General features: G+C 40.1%; 1 protein-coding gene across 1 annotated transcript; it reads right to left on the bottom strand.

Moving 5' to 3' along the window:
- Positions 1 to 482: 482 nt before the first annotated feature.
- On the bottom strand, positions 483 to 12,803 carry atp6v1c2 (ATPase H+ transporting V1 subunit C2). Its single transcript, XM_049596925.1, has 12 exons — positions 12,636 to 12,803; positions 12,043 to 12,110; positions 10,687 to 10,772; positions 10,045 to 10,139; positions 8,717 to 8,808; positions 8,527 to 8,628; positions 8,344 to 8,412; positions 5,591 to 5,683; positions 5,412 to 5,499; positions 5,227 to 5,324; positions 5,002 to 5,131; positions 483 to 575 (listed from the first exon to the last, which is right to left on the bottom strand). The coding sequence occupies exons 1-12, from the start codon at positions 12,762 to 12,764 to the stop codon at positions 483 to 485; spliced, it is 1,143 nt and encodes a 380-aa protein (XP_049452882.1). The 5' UTR covers positions 12,765 to 12,803.
- Positions 12,804 to 13,966: the final 1,163 nt, after the last annotated feature.

Raw genomic sequence — 13,966 nt, 5'->3', positions numbered from 1 at the left:
AAATTCAGTGATCGGTTGTATAGAGTTATGTGCGACTGTGCCTGAAGAAAGACACTAGCTTACAGGTTTCTAGGAAGACGTGCTTACTTAAAATGCTTAAAGCTGTACACTGACATTAACAATAACAGTGCAAGTTCCTGCAAGAGAAAACATTTTTTACATATTGAATAAACATATGTAAATGGTTCCATGGTTTCATGTGCAGCACATCCCAAAGTGTAGTCCATGTGCAGCTTGCATTGCGGTGAAGAGGACCTGATCCATCCACTGTTCACCTGACAACACAGTTTACACTGCTGTCCAAGGGAAGCTTGACAGATATTTCTGGCTCATGAGAAATGCTGAAAACTAAAATATTCATAAATGTAGTCTTCACTAGATGTGTTTTATTTTAGAGTTGAGGGTCTTTATGTTCCTGGCTCTGACTGATCCACAGGGCCCTCATTGCTTGGTCACTGTGTGGTTCCTCTCTTTGTCGACTGCTAGCTGGCCTCCAGCACGCTGGTGTTGACGTGGAAGCAGACGTAGGAGAAGTACTCCTGTTGACAGAGTCCTGGGATCTCACAGCTGACCTGCTTGGCAGAGGGAGACGGAAGATACAATGTGTCACACACCTTGAACCAGCTAAACTCTATCATTGTACTGCAGGAGTGTGTTTGCTCGAGCCAGATCTATGTTCTTTTTTATTGTGCATCATAGATATCATGACCTTATTTGTGTGCAGTACTGCCTGCAGCCCACAATTTCACTTTCCTCACTGTGGTCTGGCGAGGCTGTGGATGAATTTGCATGTGACAGATGCCATTTCAAGTAGGCTGGACAGCAGATGGTTGACAGCGCTCTCCTTCACTCAGACAAATCAAATTAAATCCAACTGGACGAACACTCCACTCACATGCTGTCATTGGTCTTAGTGAAGCATTATCAAATTCTTTTGAAGTGCTTGCTCTTGATGGGAATTCTGGTCTAGACCTGCTCTACATGGAAAGTGTCCTGAAATGACTTTTGTTATGATTTGGCGCTGTATGAATAATATTGATTGGACTTTACTTAAAGGATCATTTTGCAGTGGGGTTGTATGAGGTACTTATCCATAGTCAGTGTATTAGCTACATACAGTAGATGTTCATCAGCATGCCCCCAGTTTGGAGAAGCAGGCAGGAGTACTGCCACAGAAGCTAAATGATGGGGGCAGCAGCAAAATGCATTACAGCCACTGTAACAAAAGTCCCAGCTAAAAAAAAATGAATGCCAGTTTGAGTTAAGAATATCTTCACTGCTTTACTTTGTCACCAGGCAGCCATTTCCCGCTGGAAACTGAAGCCATCTACACTCTCTTCAAAGCCACCAGATTCCTTTCACAAAAAAGTAATTTTACCTACCACAACACCGGAGTTGCTGGTCTACTGCTGCCTCAATCAGTTAGTTCGTCTGTGGAATTATATGACTTCGGCGTTTAAAAGGGTTAGTTCGGACACAATAACACATACAAACCAACCGATCGAGACAGCGGTAGACCATCATGGCTTGAGTTCCCAGTTGGAAAGGCTGTTTGTGTAAAGTGGTGAAAATATTCTAAATAAACAGTAGTGTACACTTAAACTGATTCTTTAGGTGGGACTTTTTTTTTCCGGTGGCTGTCCCCCTCCACAGCAGTAAGTTGCACAGCTCGTGTGGCAGCACTCCTGCCTGCTTCTCTAAACTGGGGGCGACCAACATTTACTGTGTGTGATACAAGGATGCGTACCTCATACAGCCCCACTTCAAAATATCCAAACTATTCCGTAAAAGTATACACCATATTTAGTTTATATTTGAATAGAATAGATTTAAACTGACCCTTCACAAGTCTTGCCCCTCGAATGCAGATTGGCCAATCACAACATAGCATCGGCCAGCTTCGAGAAGGTTCTGACAACAACATGGCTGTGCTCCATAGACTGCCATGCAATCGTTTCAGATTACCTTCATTTTTAGGCTGGTTTTGTGGATTTCAAGCGAAATATTGTGCCTGAGGTACGTGTGTTAAGGAAATTTTTGTTTCTCCACTGTCCCAAAGTCAAACCCTAAAAATTGTAGGGTTAGCTAGCTCAGTAACCAGTCTCTGGGGGTATATAGCCTACTTTTGCTTTTTAATAATTCTAACACTCAGTAATGACCTACCCTGCTCTAAAGGAACCAGTAAAGGGAAGCAGACTTCGTTGATATTCAACCAGCTGTGTGCTGTTGCAGTGTGCTCAGATGAAGATTGTTGGGTTTCTCTTCGAGCTCCCTGCCCATCCAGCGGCTGGCAGCACAGGGAGAAGCCAAACACTTTTGATTTGCACACATTGCAATGACACACCACTGGTTGAATATTGGCATTGTTTCCCTTTATATTCATTGTCTTCTGTCTTGATGTGGTGGTTCACTTTTACACTGTGATCTATTGCCTATAGTTGTGCTTTAGCTTCTATCTATCTTTATCTTTTTAACCAGTTTGACATCCTGGATATATCTGCCAAACACATGTTGTTGACCCCTCTGTCTGCTTCTCTCTGAAATATAATAAAACAATATTTAGGTCGGTGACAGTGCAGCCTCCATGCTAGCTCTGACAGCTTGATGAACCACCACAAATGGGTGGGGCTTTGCGAAGTGTCAGTTGTTTTTGTGTTGTTTCTTGATAGGGAAGCCTTCAATATCTTTTTGCTCCCCACCAGAATGTGAGTAACAGCAGGCTATACAAAAGAGCATTAATGAACTGGCTCCAGGCATTGGTGGAAGACATATTCAGATTCTTTAAGTACAACTAGCCTACCAATACCACAATTTAAAAAATCTTATTACATTTAAAAGTCCTGCATTTGGAATTGACCTTAGAGTTGCTTTGATCAATATTTTTATATTAATGGATGAAATTACTACATGTAATGTGAATGGGGTTGCTTATAGTGTTGAATCAACACTGTGCACTTCCTCTCATTTCGACAAAGCATTTCGCTCATTATTTTGGTTTTACAGGCCACAACTTTATGGCTTCGGTTTGCTCTTAACACTCTCATCAACTTCGTTTCACACCCAGCAGGCAGCTATCTCTAATAGACAGACTAATACTTACATTACCTATCCAGCACTGAACAACAAACAGAGATAGCTACGAGCCACAATGTACATGTAGTGGAGCATTTATCAGCTAAACAGACAGATACTTCCCTTTAGGCCTTCAGATGAATGCTAATGTTGCTCTGTGCCTGCTGGATGTATAAATACATAACTGGTTGCCAACACATTCAACATAGCAGCTTTATAAGGTGATGACTGTGTTGTCTTTGCAGCTTCTTGTGCTGCTCCCAAGTAGCCACATAATATAAACATGTTGATTTAAAGCTGCCCCATGGCGCTGTCTTGTGAACAAACAAAAGTAATGTTTGCGTTTGGTGTTATTGCCAAAATACAGTGCGTCTACCCCTGAGGTCTAACGAACTGACTCATAAAAGAAGCTGCTATGTGCAAAGCCCCGTTTCCACCAAATATTTTCGGTATGGCACCTTTGGAACCAAAATGACCCTTCAGACATGGTACCTAGACCCTAGCGTTTCCACTGCAAGAGGTCGAAAACAGTTGTTATAGAAGAATTATAGTCAAGATATATACTGAGGGGGACATTTGACAGCTGAAAAAAGACTTGTGCTCTCTGCCTGGACGATGTATGTATTGGCCTCAGTTTTTATAAATGGCCTCAAACATATCTTTGGTATTTCTATACTGCGGTTTGCTACTTTCTTGTCTGCCAATATGTAAGCCAACAGGGACATATCTGCAATAGACTGAAAGTGGTCTGTAACACTGGCCTGGCCACTTTAGTTGAGTTAATTTAGTGCTTAGCAAGTCAAATATCTGTCTGAGGGACGTTCTGAAGATAAGTAGAAGTATGAAGTAGCACAAAATGGCAATACAGGTAAAGTATAAAGAGCAGTTCTTGTGTTGATGAGGTTGGTTGTTCTCCATCAGTGCTTTTAGGTAGATGCATTATGTTGATGTAGTATTAATCCAAGACAGAGTAGAAAAACCACAGACATTTCCTGCATTTGAATTAATTATAACTCCTTTATCAATTTTAAGTGGAACCAGCTCAGGTCTCATCATGTAACTGATATTTAACAACTTACTCTGATGACCTACACGGTCAGTTGTAGTTGCTCTTAAAGACAGAAAGATGTGGATAAAAGCTAATAAAAAAAGCTAGTAAGTGGACATTGAGTTGGCTCAACACAAACTTTTGAAAGCAGTTGCCAGCCTAGCTTTTTTTGCCAAAAGTGAAAATATGGTTGCCAATTTTAGTCACCTTATATTTTGAGTAATTAGATACTGTGCTGTATTTGACAGTTAAATAATGACATGTGACATAAAAGAATGTTTAAAGACTTTTTTTCTTTTTACAGCGACTTAACAAAATTCTTTGTCATTTGCATTTTATCTGATTCTATTATTCATCTGATCTTATCTGTTTGTTTAGGTTCACTTGTCAGTTGAATTAATTTGCACATTCGTTTGTGATGCTGAGAGGTTTGTTGAACTTCTCATCTCAGTGTCAAACAACTTAATTTGCTTCACCGTTGTCTCTAAAACAGATGCCTGCGTGCATGTGAGTAAACACACCAATGCACTTGCAGTCATACCTGGTTCCAGTTCTGACTGTAACAGCAATATGATAACAATAGTGATATAGTAATATTTAGTCACTAATACAACAAACATTTAAAAAACACTTATTTTAGGGTGCATATTTTGCCTTTTTTTTGCCACTGATGGCAACCAAATGCCAAGAATTGGTTGCCAACAACAAACTGGCAACTGTTACTGCCGAGCCCTGCATACTGGCGTCAAGAGTGAAAATCTACATTAAAGAATTGGTGTGTTTGTGTCTTTATACCCTTTCTTCTGTAATGAAATGTGAATGTAACAGTGACATATTTATACGAAATGTTTGAGGCAGTGAAAGTGGATTTGGCTTCTTACATCTGTCTTGCTGGTGGTGGCAGTGGGGTCCAGATGTTTGAACAGCGAGGCGAGTTCTCCTCTCAGTTTCTTTGAACGCTTCTTGTCCGTGTGCAACACAAGAGCCTGATAGTTCACCGGTAATCCATACCTAGCAGGAGACATCCTCATGAGTATACTCACACGTAAAGATCACAGGAAAATTAGCATGTCATTTTTTTATTCACTAGCGTTATGAGCACTGACCTGAGGACTGATTCCACAAACACCCTCAATGCTTTCAGATGAATCCAGGCAACAAACACCCCACTGAAATTCACCTTCAGCCAACGCACAAAGATTCCCTATGGAGGAGGCATGTGCATTAATAATGTACTACAACATCACACAATCCAAAAAAGAAACTCTACAGAGTATGATGTCAGACTCACATATTGTTCCTTCTTGTGAACATTCTGCTGCTTCACCTCCTGCTGCTTCTTCGACTCCAGATCAAAGCTGTATTCGCGCACGGTGAACCTGTGTGGATCATAGGCTACACTATGGTAAGTGACACAGACAACACAGCTTTGACTTGACGGGCTGTTTTCTAACAATCCATCCTGCTTACTTGCTCTCCTTGGCTTTGGCTTTGAATTCACACACAGCCCTTTTGAAAAGTGTAACTGAGAATACACCTCCCTCTCCATCTTCGAACAGCTTCCTGATGGTCACACAAAACAAAGACAGAAATGAGAGCGACACCTGACAACAGGTCAAGCTGACAGGCAACAAAGACACATTAAAGTCTATGGGAGTGAAAGCTGGGTGATATTGATGTAATGAAATATTGCATAGTTTGCACTGTGAAGCTCAAATGGTTTGCTTGCCATGTTAGCTGGCTAAACATTCGGTACAGACGTTTCTTGAATTTGTCTATAACCTTGGTCTATGAATAAATACCTAGTGTTCCCACCAGCTTCAGCTGTACTTTAGTTCCAATTAGCAAAGTTAGTATGCGGTGAACATGCCAATGCCTGCTTATCATTAGCATTGTAGCATCGTCGTTGTGAGCATGTTAGCATTCTGATGTTTGCATTAGAGTGCACATATCCGACCCCAACAGCCAGGCCAGGTTCAGCCAAATATTTAGCCTACAATTGATGTTGGGGTTCAGTTCAGGTTTGGTTTGACATTGCTTCAGGTTGTTTTTAGTGAAAATACAGTGTAAAAATAAATAAAAACAATGGACCAACTGTCTGTGCGTCAGTTTGTATTGACTGCGTCAGGCTCAGGTTGGTTCGGGCATAGGAAAACATAATGCTAGTTTGGTTTGGATCTGGCTTGGTTACTGGCTACTCTCTCAGATTGGGGTCTTGTTCGAACAGAAATATGCAGCCCTAGTTGCACTCTAGTTTGCATATAGCTCAAAGGAAGTAAGACAGAATCATTAGCATGGCTGTTGTGTTGCTGTTAATTATGCATGAAAATGTATGAGACTTTACAAAATATACCTAAAATATACAAAACTTTTTTTCTAAGAAACCCATTTTTAATGCTCACCTCAGGTGATTCAAACTAAAGGATATAAGATTAAAATATATAAATATAGAATAGAAAAGATATAAATATTATTCAGTACAAGTGCCTTCAAATCCCCCTCATACTCTAAATCCACACTCTGGTCATGTGACTGATATAAAATTCATAATAACTGGTCAGAGATTTTTGGTATTTGTGATTCATCATGTGTGTAGAACACCATGATATCATAACAGAAGCTGTCTGATTGTGATTGTTTAAAATGTGTGTTAATACAATATTTCTTTATCCAAAACACAGTCACAGTCGAGATTCATTTTATTAGTTACACTATTACACTCACTCAGACATTGTCAGGCCCTATGACCTTCACATAAACGTGTTCCCAGCTTTGGGAGGAGTATAGCAGACTGTGTGAACCACAGACTGTATAAAATATGGACGTAGCTGCTGTGATGTCATCAACTGGTTTGTGGGCTCCCCTTATAAAGCCTCGAGTTGGCCATTTCGGCCATCGCCATTTTGGTTTTTCTGTGGCCAGAAGTGACCATAAAACCCAAGATGGCGACAGCCGAACTGGAGGTTTCAAAATGTGTCCACAACCCAATGGGTGATGTCATGGTAGCTACGTCCATTGTTTGTTACAGTCAATGCCTGCCACTTAAGCAGTCCTGCCCTTAAATATGCATAACTTTAAGCCCTTATAAAATGTTAATGGGTGAGTTATATAAAAATTCACCCCCTGTGCAGTTGTCATGAATGTTGAAATAAGCTATAGAGATCAGAACTGTTTTTTGTACCAGGCTGTAAATGTGTTTATTTCTACTGTAAAGTCGGGCATTATAACATGGGGGTCTCTGGGATTGACTGACTTCTGGAGCCAGCCTCAAGTGGCCATTTAAGGAACTGCAGGTTTTGGCACTTAGCATTGGTTTGATTTTTTCGGCCCCAGACGTTGCCGCTTGGTGTGAGTCCGTGTATACACACACATACACCGAATTTGTGGTATCACAAAACTGTATTTACTTATTGGTCTGTTTCATGGAATACATTTTGGCAGGTCACAGTAGGAAAAGCACAGGTATAAGTAATAGAATGAATGATGGCTGAGTGACATTTCACTGTTATTAGTTTATAGGCATCAATAAAAAGGCTTAGTGTCCTAAATGTTTTGTCACAGGCTTTTCCAACCTGACCCAAAATAGTGAATCTGTACTATTTTTGGCATAGAAAAGGTCAAATGCAACACAACGTATACTGACATAAAATACCAGAGATCAGTTGCTCTACTCTACCCAAACATACCAGCATCAAACCCATATCAGTCATTACACATTAGTTATAGTTATATTTACTGACACTAAGCAGTATTTCCATTCATCAGTAACAAAGACTCTAAACTGCGATGTGATGTGGATGAAGAGTCAGTTCTTTTTTTTAAACTTTCAAGTGTATTTTTCTCTGTTTGAAAAAGGAAAAACCTTTTACAATTCATCCATGACAGACTTTGCTTTGATATCACTTTCTTGTTCTTGGTCTACTTTAGATGTCAGTCTACAAAGCACTTTATTTTTTCTTGTTTCTTGTAAGGTATTCACATATTAAAAACTTCAATTGAAGTCATTTTCCACTGGGAAAAAAGAACCCCAAAATATTTCCTTTCCTGCAATTGATCCAAACTACACGGACTCTTACTTTCTGCAGGTAACAGAACACCTCCGGTTACTTAGCCTGACCTCTTTGGATGCTGAGAACAGGTACTCTGAGCTTTGCTGGTGCACTTGTACTGAGATCGAGTGAAATGGCTTGTCTCAAAGCCAAGAGGTCATGAAGAAGGCTCACCTGCTGGACCGTGGAACAACGAACTCTGACAAAGATTCATAGGTCCTTTCCCACTCCAAGTAGCTCCCTCTGTGACCAAAAAACACACACAGAAACACATTTACACATACAGAGTAACACATAGATACACACACAACACAAACCATAAAATGCAGGTAATATAACTTTTAGTGCATCACCAACCTGTTCACTACGACCAGCAGAGTGGTGAGGTACTCTGAGACCACCAGGTCTTCCTTCCTCACTACGTCATTCAGATTGCGAGTTTGCAGACTGCGAGTCCCACTGAAAAGACACACATTCCAGTTCAACATTTCATAGTGTATGTATGATCTTGAGTATTTCTACTTAATATGTTACTGGCATCACTCACTCTACTTTGTGCTCGAGGCTTTGCAAGCTCATTTTCACACTGTTGTACGCCGCAGCTCGGGACGTTAACTCCATATCCATCTGGGAAACTTCCTGACACAAATGCAGGTATCAACAGCACATGTGAGCATCAGGAGTACATGTGATAACCTCCAAACTAGTCTGAGATGTGAACTCATATATTGAATGTACAAATATGTCTTATTAGAAGTGTAGGAACCAGTGTTCTTGGACTAAAGGTCTAAATGGTTGGGTCTACTGTTCCTCCCTTGTTTAACCCGTTCTCATTCCCAGGTTGTCAAATACCAATGCTTTGTCACACCCCTCGGCGTCTAATACTGAAGCATAAGGCTCCTGTAAGTGTCACAATGATGCAATGGGCTTTCAGCTAACTCCAATACAAACCCACCCGCAGCATTGTTAGATGCTAAGAGAAACTGATGTAGTATAAAGTACTAACATAGGACATTCATGTTCCGTGTAAAACCAGAAGCCATGATTTTTCCTAAAGCTAACCAAGTAGTTTGATTGCCTAAATCTAAAGTAATTTTATTTTGAAAAGACACTGTGTGACTGTTCCAACCAAAAACTATACGTTTCCAATGAACACGGAAGTTTATTTTGAAAAGACACTGTGTGACCGTTCCAACCGAAAACTATACGTTTCCAATGAACACGGAAGTTATTTTGAAAAGACGCTGTGTGACCGTTCCAACCAAAAACTATACGTTTCCAATGAACATGGAAGTTTATTTTGAAAAGACATTGTATGCATGTAACAAAGGGAAACACTATTTCCTGTGAATATGGAAGTTTATTTTGAAAAGACACTATATGCGCATAATGATCGGAAACTGTATGTTTTCTGTGAACTGACACGTCCAAAACTGACGATAGAGCATCATAATGCGCACCACATAGGGACCCTGACCAAGCTGTCATATTTGACAAGTTTGGAGTGAGAACATGTTTCTTTTGTTACATGCTAACTATTAAATATGAATATGGAAAAATCATAGCTAGCACCTCAAATGTGATTTGAGGGAGGTGTGGTTGGAGGTGAACAGTCCTAAAGCTTTGTATCTACAGCTCTCTACAGCTCTGTATAACAAGTAACAAACCTGTTTCACTCTGGAATATGTGACATTACTGAAGCTTAAGATGCTCTAATTTCTCTTCCAGTGGGATTCTCACAGTTTCTTCTATTTCTCCCAACTTGCAAAAGTGCAATCATAAATTTCTGAACTACCCCTTTCAGGTGATTATGACCGTACTATCTATATTTACACATAACTTATTATTATTATCCTCATTTCCATTAGTTAGTACCTTGCTGATGATGTCTGCCAGGCTAGAGAGTGGCAGAGCTGTGGGATACTTGGCTTTGTCCCACTGAAACTTGGTTATGTAGCTCATCAGGTCCACTGAGAAACACACACAAAAAGTCATAATAACCTCACTGGAAACCAAAAATTGCACACCTTTAAGCACACACCACCACACAGTGGAATAAGAGAGTCACACAAGGGTAAAAACACACTTTATATATAAGGAGTCACACAGCACTGCAGTCCAGCTCAAAGAGCAAACTGTCAGCAGATAAAATACCCCTCAGAGACTTGAGGTAAGCTTTCAGTGGTGATATGACAGCTGTCTGATTCATGCCGTGGTCTGATGGGGGAAAGTGATCAGAGACACTGGTTAGCCCGGTTTGTGCTGGGAAGCTGTTTATCTGCCCTGCCTCTATGCAGGAAACTAACACAAGGTAAACGGATCAGTTAGGCTGTGTCATGTTTGTGGGAGTGGATGTTTGTGTGTATACGTGTGTATGGAGTTTAGTTTAAGTAGCTCTCGGGCTCATTTGCTGTGTGCATGTAGCCTGGGGCTTCTATGCACTTACTTAATGAGTTTCTATACAATGTAATTAACACCCTCAGCATGTATCAGCATGTGCGTTTGTGCATGACTCACCTCCGTTGGCTAAGGCGTTTTCCGGCATTTTGTCACTGGACGGCTCCATCACCTCCCTCATACACTGATGTGTTTTTTTAATCACACTGGCCATGTAACAAGAAAAATGTCATTATTACAGCAGCGACGCCCCCAGAAATGTCCTTAAAGGAGTGGTTGGGGCCACTAAAAATCTTAGGGTGGCACATCAAAACCGAAAGCCATAACCAGATTTCAGGAATTCCCTTATGCAGTTTAAGTATATAGGATAGTTGAAAACTGTCAATATGGAAAGTTAAGTTACTGATATACTTTGGTCTCTTATTTTACAGTTAATATTACTAATTATCTGATATGCATAGACGAATACCAATATAGTTAACATTTTGAGTTCCATAACAATCCTGTTTTAATGAGTTATGTATCTGTATGTACAACTGTTTGGCGATTAACTGACCGTCAAACAGGCTGGTTGTTCTTTTACTTAAAAGGATTAATAAACAGCTTTAATATGAAAGACTAATTCAATTAAAAGGAGCTAACCATTTACTGAGAGCAAGCCTTGTTTGCACCCATAGAACCCATTTTCATTCAGATATCTTGAGGTGAGAATTCAAGGGACCCCTTTGAAAATGGCCATGCCAGCTGTTCCCTTGCCAAAATTTGTTTTTCAGCCCACTTCCTTCCAAGCTATACCGACATGGTTGGTATCAATGGATGCCTTATGGAGTCTAGTTTCACAAGATATTACCACCTTTGTACCATCTTAAAAAATGAGCACGCCACAGCCTCTTGAACACAATAAAATCCAGCCAACATTTGTATCAAGGCTATCACGGCCCCCCTGGCCACCCTTGGGGGCACCACTGTTTTAAAGAGGTGCCTCTTCTTTGTTAGTGTATTTTTATATGTTATATATTTGGTTACAGTTTTAACCATTTATTGGCTTCTTTTCTAGAAATCGTTTTCCATAATGAACTATTAATGACAGGTTTTATTTATCACCGACCTCTAGCTGAAAACAATCGATCAAACTGAATAAAACGAGTCAAGTAAATTACCAGACAAATTCTGTCTTATTTAATCTCCCTGGGCCATATTTTTACGTCGCATATGGGTAGTAACATCCCCACCCACACTGTGTCAGCTCAGATACACCAACAATGAATTTAAAATCAGGAGGGAAAACTAACCGTCAGCTGCCCCTGACCATCAATTAATCATGGTGCAGACGGCACTCAAGCTCAGAGTAAGGACCAAGCTGCACATTAAGCTACTAACATGCAATGACCATTGAGACAAAAAGGTTCATTAACAGAGCATGGGCAACATATTAAGTTTAGTTCAATGTTCTTGGATCATATTTTTTTTAATTACCTTTCAGTTAGTGTGTCGAGTTTGGAGAGATCATCTGACACGCTGAGCAGACTGTCCAGTATTCCCACCTGGGGTCACAGCATAGACAACACAGTCAGTGTCACTGCAGCTGATGTATGAAGCTCAAACCATAAAACACGAGCAACAGGTCTGCATGTATAATAACTTGCAGACTTTTTAGATTTTTAGATTCAGCCTGGAGATGTCCACATGCCATATTCAATACCACACTTTCTCATGTTTTAACTGCTGGTAAAATACGAATCCTGGCAGCCAAGGTGAACATTGATCACGCTGAGTGAAATGGGTCAGATGGAAATTTTGCCTCAAACTGTAGAGAGCAACCTGAGCCTTTATCCCTTCACCAGAGAAGGACACCAAACACCATCATCCTCCTCCTCAACTACACTCTACTGTAAACACAGAACCAACGTACACATACAATTTGTCTTGTTTGTGGTTTCTAACAATGTTGTTCTCACAGGTGAAGAAGAGAGACCATTCCATATCTGCTCCATATTTGTATATTTACTCTGTTTACTTTATGTGGCTCCCTCGGGCTCGTCATTAGGACAGATGATACACAGCCTCACCTTGAGATCTGGAATGGAGAACTTGCAGCAGGAGGCCAGGTTGGTTTTGGCAATGATGCGCTTGAGTTTTGCTACACTGGTTAAGCTGGTGCTGTCCAGAGGGACAGAAATCAACCACAAGTCTGCCATGACTCCCAGTGCTTCACATAGAGACCTCCAGTCAAAATCCTCCCCACAGAAACAAGGCGTTTGGCACTAAACAGACTGTGACCCAGAGCAAACACACATACAGTGAGATGAACTCAAAAATAAATCAACTTAAAAGCTTGTATGATAAGCTGACTTTTAAAATTACATTTAATTATTTTGTTTATATATATTTGTTCTGTCACTGAGTATCCCATCATATTAACATTTTCTTTGATCATGGCTACTTGAAGTCCAATAAAAGAAACTGTAAGATGAAAAGAAAAAACCTCTCAAAGCAAGGATTCTTACCGTCAGGTTATCTTCATGACCGTCTGTGTCAGTCCCACTGTGACTGCTGGAAAGTCTGAGCAGCAGCTCCACCTGAGACTGCCACGGCCGGCCCACTGTCTTCTAGGATCACCAGCAGCTGTTACATCACCTCCAGGTGCTTTGAGTAGCTATACCAGAATACGTCACTGAAACTGGTTGACTCAGTTTGCAACTTTGCTGTCACTCTGCATGTTTCTCAAAATATTATATAGGTGCTATTTAAGGTGCTGTTTAATTGTTTCTAAATAGGCCTGCTTTTTCACATGTAACATGGGAACAATCAAAAAAAATTGCATAATGTAAGATGCCTTTACCCATATTTATTTCTGTTATGTCCTGGTAACAGCATGTGAACCTGAAAAACCGTGATAGGTGTATCAATTGATATTTGCTTCAATTTAAAATGGTGACAGAGACATCTGTAGCTAAGGGACTAATCATTACTTGTGAGGGGGGAGGGTGCAAAAAGGGGGAGGCATGTCAAATATTTTTTTAAGCATGGGTTGGGGATATATATTTTCATTTGGCTTAGGGGAGGGACATATAACTACAAATGGTTGTTTTTGTTTTTTTTTTTATTTTTTTTTTTTCACCAATTCAAATTACATCATTTATCATGGCCAGAAACTGTAAAAACAGAAATTGTGACAAGATTTTTAAATATTCAACAGTCCTTAAAAAACATCATATGCAAAAAAGCTTCCATCAAAAAAGTGACACTTCAAAATCACTTTACTGTGTATGTCTCATTTAACATTTTGCCCAGAATGAACTGTTTGCACAAACTAATCAGCATGTAGGATGAATGCATAGATAAGAGTGTAACACGTAGAGGCTTTTTTCAACTCGTATTCAACTTTTAATTTCTGAAT

The sequence above is a fragment of the Epinephelus fuscoguttatus genome, linkage group LG14, assembly GCF_011397635.1.
Source record: "Epinephelus fuscoguttatus linkage group LG14, E.fuscoguttatus.final_Chr_v1".
Classification (NCBI taxonomy): domain Eukaryota; kingdom Metazoa; phylum Chordata; class Actinopteri; order Perciformes; family Serranidae; genus Epinephelus; species Epinephelus fuscoguttatus.
This window is presented reverse-complemented; position numbering and strand designations above follow the sequence as displayed.

What these genes read in the sequence shown, in the direction of transcription:
- atp6v1c2 (XM_049596925.1), bottom strand. Translation starts at nt 12,764, where the DNA reads ATGGCAGACTTGTGGTTGATTTCTGTCCCTCTGGACAGCACCAGCTTA. An exon ending in TTTGTGGAATCAGTCCTCAG is followed by an intron (nt 5,132 to 5,226) that starts GTCAGTGCTCAT and finishes GTCTCCTGCTAG; the next exon opens with GTATGGATTACCGGTGAACT. An exon ending in CCACCACCAGCAAGACAGAT is followed by an intron (nt 576 to 5,001) that starts GTAAGAAGCCAA and finishes CCCTCTGCCAAG; the next exon opens with CAGGTCAGCTGTGAGATCCC.